General features: G+C 43.1%; 1 protein-coding gene across 1 annotated transcript in view; it reads right to left on the bottom strand.

Annotated features, from left to right (window-relative positions):
- The window catches only part of DNAH10 (dynein, axonemal, heavy chain 10), a 158,637-nt gene that overhangs the window by 129,661 nt on the left and 20,204 nt on the right, over positions 1-8,772 (bottom strand). The window contains exons 9-13 of the mRNA XM_011948576.1: positions 8,209-8,334; positions 7,198-7,370; positions 6,103-6,254; positions 3,717-3,881; positions 2,795-3,002 (exon numbers count right to left, since the gene is read on the bottom strand). Coding sequence (XP_011803966.1) covers positions 2,795-3,002; positions 3,717-3,881; positions 6,103-6,254; positions 7,198-7,370; positions 8,209-8,334 — 824 coding nt within the window. The remainder of the gene's footprint in view (positions 1-2,794; positions 3,003-3,716; positions 3,882-6,102; positions 6,255-7,197; positions 7,371-8,208; positions 8,335-8,772) is intronic.

Genomic DNA, 8,772 nt, shown 5'->3' on the forward strand with positions numbered 1-8,772 from the left:
CTAACTCCAAAATATATTAAGTTGAAATGTACTTAATACCCCAAATAAACCTATCATAAAGTAAAAAAACCATAGGTCAAACCATCATAAGTCTGGGCGACGCGCCACTGCATTCCAGCCTGGGCGACAGAGAGAGACTCCACCTAAAAAAAAAAAAAAAAAAAATCTAACTCCTCCCTCTCCCTCCTCCCTTCTCTCTCTCCCTCTCACTCCACCTCCCTCTCTCACCTTCTCCCTCCCTCCTTCTCCTTTTCCCTCCCCTTCTGTCTTCTGTCTCTCCCCTCTCTCCACTTCTCTCCTTCCCTCATCCTGTTTCTCTCTCCCTCTCCAGGCTTCTCCCTTCCTTTCTCCCTCTCCCCCCCTCCCTATCTCTCTCTCTCTCTCCCTCTCCCTCTCTCTCCACCTCTCTCTCTCTCTCTCCCTCTTCCTGTTTCTCTCTTCCTCCCTCTCCTCCTCGCTCTCCAGTTGAAAACACTCCAGCAGCCTCCCATGGCTGTCCAGATAAAATGCAAGCTCCCTGCCATGGCTTCTTCCCAGGCTCCCTGTGACCTGATCCACCCCTGCCAGCCTCTCCAGCATTATCCCCTCCTTCAATCTCATCCTTCCTTCTTTCTGTTTATTGCACTGACCAAAGTCCCACCTGTGGGTCTTCACAGCAGTTTTCAGCTTCCCCCAGAAAGCTCTTCCCACTTTCAGCTCACTCCTCATCTTCAGGTCTCTACTAAAATGTGGCATTTCCATGGCCTTTCTTGACCACCCAATTACAGCAGCATCTCCATTCTCTCCCCAGAACACCATGCTGCTTTATTTCTTTTACAGAACTCATCTCTTTTACGTCCGTTTCCCTGTGTCCTGCCTTTTCTATGAGGTTAGAGAAACTGCAAGGATACAGGGGCCTTGTCTGTGACCAGAGTCTAATCCAACAGCCAGCGCAGGGCAGGCTTTACTAAATATTGGATGGATGGATGGATGGATGGATGGATGGATGGATGGATGGATGGATGTGTGGATGGATGAGTGAATGAATAGATGGATGGATGTATGATGGATGGATGGATGGATGGATGGACGGATGAATGTGTGAATGAATGTGTGGATGGATGAATGAATGAATGAATGGATGGATGGACGGATGGATGTGTGGATGAATGTGTGGACGGATGAGTGAATGAAGAGATGGATGGATTGATGGATGATGGATGGATGGATGGACGGATGTGTGGATGAATGTGTGGACGGATGAGTGAATGAACAGATGGATGGATTGACAGATGATGGATGGATGGATGGATGGATGGATGGACGGATGTGTGGATGAATGTGTGGATGGATGAGTGAATGAATTGATGGATGGATGAACAGATGAATGAATGAGTTAATAAATGGATCAAAAGAAAACATAGCATGTTAGTAAGGGAAACATTATAGGAGGTAGCTCCATGTAAGGGACTGCTTTAGGAATCTAAGTTAAAAGCAGTAACAGAGAATAAATGAAATACATAGAAAACAGAGTTATTTAAAAGATCAACTTAGAGAAGTTTGCCAAACTGGGTCCAGAAAACAAGAAGACCAAAGGTTTTTGTTTTATTTTTCAGTGTATTATCCCAAAAGAGATTTTTAGCGGCTCACAAAGATACTTTAACTGCAGTAAGAAATCCTAAAATCAAAGTGGGGTAAAATAAGAAAGGAAGAAGACACTAATCAGACACCATTTCAGGAAATGATACTGGAGTCAGACTGCCCAGGTTCAAATCCCAGCCCTTTCTCTTACTGGCTGTGTGGTCCCAGGCAAGTCACTTAACCTGCCAAGATTCTGTATCCTCCTCTGTAAAACAGGGATGAGAATTGGAAAGAGTCCAGCACAGAGCATGGTGCAAGGTGAACTTTCCTACGTGTTCAGATGAGACTAAAAATACAAATCATAATCATAAGTACCGCTGTATTTAGGCCACAAATTTGGTTCTAAGCTTCCTAGCAGCCAAAGTGAAAGGGAAAGCTATGAAGTCAACAATTCATAGAGTCCGTATCACATAAAAACCAAACAAGAAAATGAAAGCAAAAAAGAAAAAAGAAAAATGTGAGGCTGGGGTCAAAGAAGGGACTAGAGTCATTTCTTCTGGAGTTCCCTTCATAAGGAAGACATTGCGTGATAAAATGAACACTGCTCTTGACAATACAGATGTAATAGTAATGGTGATGGATTTCGCAGGCTGATTTCCTAGAATGATCCTAAACTATCAGCCTTACACCCCAGAACAGTCTGTGGGCCACCAACGCGATGGGGTCCAGGCACTCAGCTTCCAGCTGGCCTGGGTGGGCTGCTGAGGGTGAGGCCCAGGAGGGAAGGGACAGAGTCTGGCGTGTCAGAGGCTGGCACATGCAACAGGCATTCAACACGCACAGACCGTGCTAGCTAGGGGTCGACTTGAAACCAGCAGAAGAGGGAATGGGTCGTGTGTCCTTCACGTCTGTCACTCTCAACATGAACCGGGGAGTCCTCCGGGATTCTGGTCAGTATTGAGTGACAGTGATTCTCTGCTGCCAGCTGAACACAGGCTCACAAGTTTCAGACAGCTGAGGTGGGAGAGGGAGCCTTTCTTTTCTGGAATGTCGAGGGTCCTCACAAGATCATGAAGGTCATCCCTCCACTCTGTGAGTGCCCTTCAGCCAGAAAGCCACCTGACCATCCGTCTGATTTTCATTCTCCACCTTGCCATCCCCTCTAACTGTCCATATTTGTCAACTGTTTTCATCTACACACACCATTTTAAAACATGCAACAAGATGGACTTACTTCAGAACGAGTTTTGTCAGGACCTCATAAATTTTCTTTTCCCAGTATTCGTAGTAGGAGGCCAGCCTGGGGGCCTTGCCTGTGTTGGTGTGTACGACCAGGCCCTCAACTTTAGTCAGCAGCGGTCCAATGGCAAGATACCACCGGACCATGTGGTCCACGTCTCTGGCCCTTTCTCGCTCAATGTGTTCAAAAAATTCCTTCACACCTAGAGAAAAAGACGTCTTTTAGAGCTGTCCATGAACACAGGGAAGGACAGCACTGAAAAGGCAATCCAAACATGAGCTGTGTGTCTTAAAAACAACAAAACAGCCTCCAACCTCGGCCCAAAGCAGAACCTAAGTCAGTATCAGAACACACGCTAAGCAACAAATAAATGACAACCAGCTACGCACACCCAGAAGGTGGCTTTTATAGCTTTGGGCAATCTTGTTTTTCTTCAATTCCTTGTTGACATATCTTGAATTTCTTTTTGGCTAGTCTGAGACCACTTAAAGTATCTTTCTTGAACAAGTAAATGTGAGCCCATAAAAATCACAACTGGCTTTACTGTTACAAAGTTATCAACAAAGTACCGTAGGCTTTCACAGCTGAGGTGGGAGGATCACTTGAGGCCAGGAGTTCAAGACCAGCCTGGGCAACATAGTGAGACCCCATCTCAGAAAACAAGCAAACAAACAAACAAACATGAATTGGTTAAACTAAGCAATACATAAAACATGACAAAAAGTAACAGCTACCCATGATTCTTTCAAGTAAACGACTGAGAGCATTAGAAATGGTTTTACGCCATTCATGGAATATACAAATACATATGTGTATTTATAGATACACATATATATACACACACACACACATGCATGTATATACAATATATTTTTTCATTAATTCCATAACTGGAGAACCCAGAAGTCAGATCTACCTGGGAGTTCTTCCTCACTTTTAGCAGCTGGATATTTAAAGAGATTTATGGCCTCTATTAATGTCAGCCTGGAAGAAATGTCATCTGCATTCTTATGAATTTGGTGGACGAGAGACTCAAATTTCCCAATGGCCTGTTTGCAACCAGTTATATAGTCACCAATACCTTGAAGGAAGAAAGAAAGAAAGACATTTGGTTTCCAACTCTGTCTTTCCACACCCCCCCTACCAATGTCTGTGACGTTAATACTGGCACCCCTTCCCAGGAAAGACCCTACTCCTTCCAACCCCTTGGGTCTTCGGGGTGGCACAGATCCACTTTGAACCCTAAGGGACTGGGACAAGGACTCCGGAGCCCAGAATCAACCAAGCAATGCATTTCTTCTATTCAAATGTTACACAGTCCTGGCTGCAGCACCATGGGGAGAAAGGGACTATCAACCGTGCTATCTTCCATTGCTGGAGCTCCGTGAACCCTCCACTCCACACCACCTGCCTGCAGCCTCCTCTGGCCTGGAGCTTAGATGAACAGCAAGAACATGAACAGTAAACTCGGGCTCAGCACTTAGGATCAGTCTCACTTTATAAAAATAAAAACCCCAAAATGGATCACAGGCTGTACTGTGAAACATGATACTATAACCTTTTTAGAAACAGAAACCACAGGAGAGAAAAAAACTTATGATTCTTAGACTTGACAGCAAAAGTAGAACCCATTAAAGGAAAAATGGATAAGTTGGATTTAGTTAAAATGTAAAGCTTTTGCTCTACCAAAGGCCCTCCTATAAGAAAAGCTACAGAGTAGGGGAAAATATCTGCAAACCACACATCCAATAAAGGACGAGTACCTAGAGTATACAAAGGATGCTCAAAACTCAACAGTGAAGAAAACAAACAATCTAATTAGAAAATAGGCAAAAGACATAAAAAGACATGTTGCTGAAGAAGTCATACACATGACATATTTGTGCTTATTAGCACATGAAAAGATGCTCAACACCATTAGCCATTATGGAAGTCAAATCAGAACCACGAGATATCATGACACAGCTATCAGATGGCCAACATTAAAGAAAAAAAAAGTGACAGCAAAACTGGCCAGGATGTGGAGAAACCGAGTCACTCATATATGGATGATGGAAATGTAAAATGGCATAGCCACCCTGTAAGACAGAATGACAGTAAAACAAAAACAGAAACAAAAACAAAAGGCTGAGCGTGGTGGCTCACGCCTGTAATCCCAGCATTTTGAAAGGCCAAGGCGGGTGGATCACTTGAGGCCGGGAGTTCAAGACCAGCCTGGCCAACATGGCAAAACCCTGTCTCTACTAAAAATACAAAAGTGAGCCGGAGTGGTGGCAGGCACCTGTAATCCCAGCTACTCGGGAGGCTGAGGCAGGAGAATCGCTTGAACCCAGGAGGTGGAGGTTGCAGTGAGCCGAGACTACGCCACTGCACTCCAGCCTGGGTGACAAGAGCGAAACTCCATCTCAATACAACAACAGTAACAACAACCTTAAACTAAACACACAACTACCGTGCAACTCAGCAAGTGCACTCCTGGGCATTTATCCCAGAAAAAGTGAAGACTCATGTTCACACAAAACCCTGTACACAAATGTTTATAGCAGCTTTATTCATAAGAGCCAAAACTGGAAACAACCTAGCTGTCCTTCAAGAGGTGAAAGGCTGAACAAACTATGGCACATTGATACCGCGGAGTATTCTTCAAGAATCCACAGACCGTTGACACATGCAACAACAAGGGCAGATCTTTGAAGACTTAGGCTGAGCGAGAAAAGCCAACTCAAAAAAGGGCTATGTGTTATCTCATTTATATAACACTCTGAAATGACAACATTACAGAAACTGAATAAAGATTCCTGGTTGCCAGGGATTAAGGAGAGGGCAAGGTCGGGAGGGAAGTGGCCTTGACAGTACTCGCTGTGGTGTGAAGATGCTCTCTATCTTGACTGTATCAATGTCAGTATCCTGGTTGTGATCTTCTAGTTTTGCAAGAAGTTACTACTTCGGGAAAATGACTAAAGGTTACAAAGGCTCCCTCTGTAGTAATTCTTAACAACTGCATGTGAATCTACAATTACCTCCAAATTGAATTTTTAATTAAAAAAAAAAAAGTAAAGGTGACCTTCTTTTTGGAGAAATGTGCTTTGGGTCTGCAGAGTGTGAAAATGTCACCCCTCTTATCTTCATCCCAACGACAGCCTGGAGATCAGTTCTAAGTTCCACAACGTTTATTTCTTAACTCTCAAAAACTGTTAATTGTGTCTATAAACATATGAAAATGGTAATTCAAATAAAACAACCTAAAAGAATTACTTTGCATCCCCAAGTCTAAAAGGCAGTCAATAGGTGAATGACGTTACCTAGTGAGTTCCAGTTCAATCTCTTATATCCAGACCTAAACACTCGGAGTAGCTCCTGGGAATGGTCGTTGAGAAGCACAGACTCTGCCTCGTTTAACGTTCCTATGAGCGTGTGATAATGATCCAGCATGCGCTGTATCCCATCTGTGTACCTGCACACAACAGGAATGTCATAAACCTGAAGAGACCACCTTTAAGTTCATCAAAAGCTTTTGCAGTCAAGAGATTGCAGAAGACCATGGTCCCGATCAAGACCAACCTTGATCGAGAGATTTGCAGAAATTTAAAACATCACTCTTCTCATTAACTTTCTTTTTTGAAAATATTAGTTACTTCTAATTAAAGATGTTATTTATATTACATGAAATAGGTTTACTATTGTTGATCCTTATTTTAAACTTTTCTTTTTTTTTTTTTTTTTTGAGATGGAGTCTCGCTCTGTTTTTTTTTTTTTTGAGACGGAGTCTCACTCTGTCGCCCGGACTGGAGTGCAGTGGTGAGATCTCAGCTCACTGTAACCTCCGCCTGCCAGGTTCAAACAATTCTCCTGCCTCAGTCTCCCAAGTAGCTGGGACTATAGGCATGAGCCACCATGCCCAGCTAATTTTTGTATTTTTAGTAGAGACGGGATTTCACCATTCTGGCCAGGCAAGTCTTGAACTCCTGACGTCATGATCCACCTGCCTCGGCCTCCCAAAGTGCTGGGATTACAGGCGTGAGCCACCGCACCCAGCCCCATATTTTAAACTTTTCTTAGCTTCAATTTTTTTCTTTTATTATTTATTTATTTATTTTTGGATACAGGGTCTCGCTCTGTCTCCCAGGCTGGAGTGCAGTGGTGCAATCATGGTTCACTGCAGCCTCTACTCTCCCAGGTTCAAGGAATCCTCCCACCTAAGCCTCCCGAGTAGCTGGGACTACAGGTAGTACCACAACACCCAGTCCTTAGCTTCCATTTCTAACGTGGTAAGAATTCATAAGGATAAAATCCACAAAAACAAAAACTTTCGGAGGGGTCCTCAGTAATTTTTAAGAGTATAAAGGGGTCCCAAGACCAAAAAGCTTACTGCTAATTTAAGAGAAGAATGTTTTTACCTAAGGAATTTGTCTTCCTGGAGCGCAACATTTCTTGCTAATTCAGGGACAGTGAACCCCAGCTGCTGTAAGTACTTTGTTTCATTAATAATCTCCCTGAGAGCAGGTGAAAAGTTGATTGCAAAAACAGCTCCCCTTTCTAAAGTCAAAGGCTCCTCCGTAGCAGTGGAAGACTGTGGAAGAGACATTCCATCAGCATGGCCAGGACAGTCCAAGAGACAGCTGGATCAACACAACCCACACCAAAAGTGAACATGAAAAAGATCAACACTGGGCCCTTGATCCCCAACAGACGGGGGCGCTGGCTGGAACTGGCTGGAATATGCATTTTGTTTGGTGAACGGAGATTTTAAAGAATCAATTCAGTAGCCGGCATTTGAAAATGGAGCAATTTCACCAGAAATCCCTTCTGCCTTGAAACACTGGAAAATCTGACATGGAACAGTTGCCTCTTTGGTTGGATCTGAGCACACTTGTTCCCTAGGGGTCCCACCTGGCCCCCTCCACTTGCTTTGGTCCCTACATCAGGATTTCAGGAACCAAAGACCTAAAACTGCCAGGCCGCATCTTTCCTCCCTACTGGCAGGTGTTCATTTATGGAGCATTCGCTAAGTGCCAGGCCCAGCGCTAAAGAAGAGGATGAATCAGGGGCATTTTTCTCCAGGTTAAAGACGGCCAACTGTCAGCTCTGTTTCATATATGGCTCAACCAACCCTTTGCTTGTTTACATCATCTGATTTATAAAATGCATTTCATAAATGAGGAAACAGAGGCTCGGTGTCCAGCCACTTGCCCAAGGAGTCAGTAGGGCTGCCCGTTTCCAGCCCACGTTCTAACCATGGCATCGTGCCATCTCCACTCTTTCCTTTCTCCTCCCTCCCTAGCCCTTCCTTGTCTTTGATTGTGGAAAGTGACCCAACTTCATGAATGTCAACAAATCAAGCCTTGAGAAAATGTGGCAGACACCATGGTCTCACGCAGCAATCTGGAATGAGGGCATGGGCAGCGCACCTTGGTCAAAAGGCTCTTCTTCATGAGGGCCGGCAGCACCTGCTCCGTCGCCTCCATCCACTGCTCGTACTTCCTGTCTTCATACTCCTTCATCGTCTTACCCACTTCCAAATATTTTTGTTTGACCTATCAAAGAATTCAAGCAACTGTCATTTTGTCCTTGAAAATAACATTTTTCATCTCGTTCTACACAATTTATATAAATTATAAATATAATATATAAATTACTATACATAAACATTTATTTTTATATACTTTTTTTTTTTTTTTTTTTGTGAGGCAGAGTCTCACTCTGTCGCCCAGGCTGGAGTGCAGTTGTTTGACCTATCAAAGAATTCAAGCAACTGTCATTTTGTCCTTGAAAATAACATTTTTCATCTCGTTCTACACAATTAATATAAATTATAAATATAATATAAATATAAATAATTGTTTATTTAAATCAATTCATTGCATTGATTTTGAAATTACTTGAGACTTCTTTCATTATCTAATATAAGGTCAAGGCCAAGTTAAAAAATAATTTTTATTTATTTATTTATTTATTTATTTTATTTTATTTTT

Source organism: Colobus angolensis, unplaced genomic scaffold, assembly GCF_000951035.1.
Source record: "Colobus angolensis palliatus isolate OR3802 unplaced genomic scaffold, Cang.pa_1.0 Scaffold28, whole genome shotgun sequence".
Lineage (NCBI taxonomy): Eukaryota > Metazoa > Chordata > Mammalia > Primates > Cercopithecidae > Colobus > Colobus angolensis.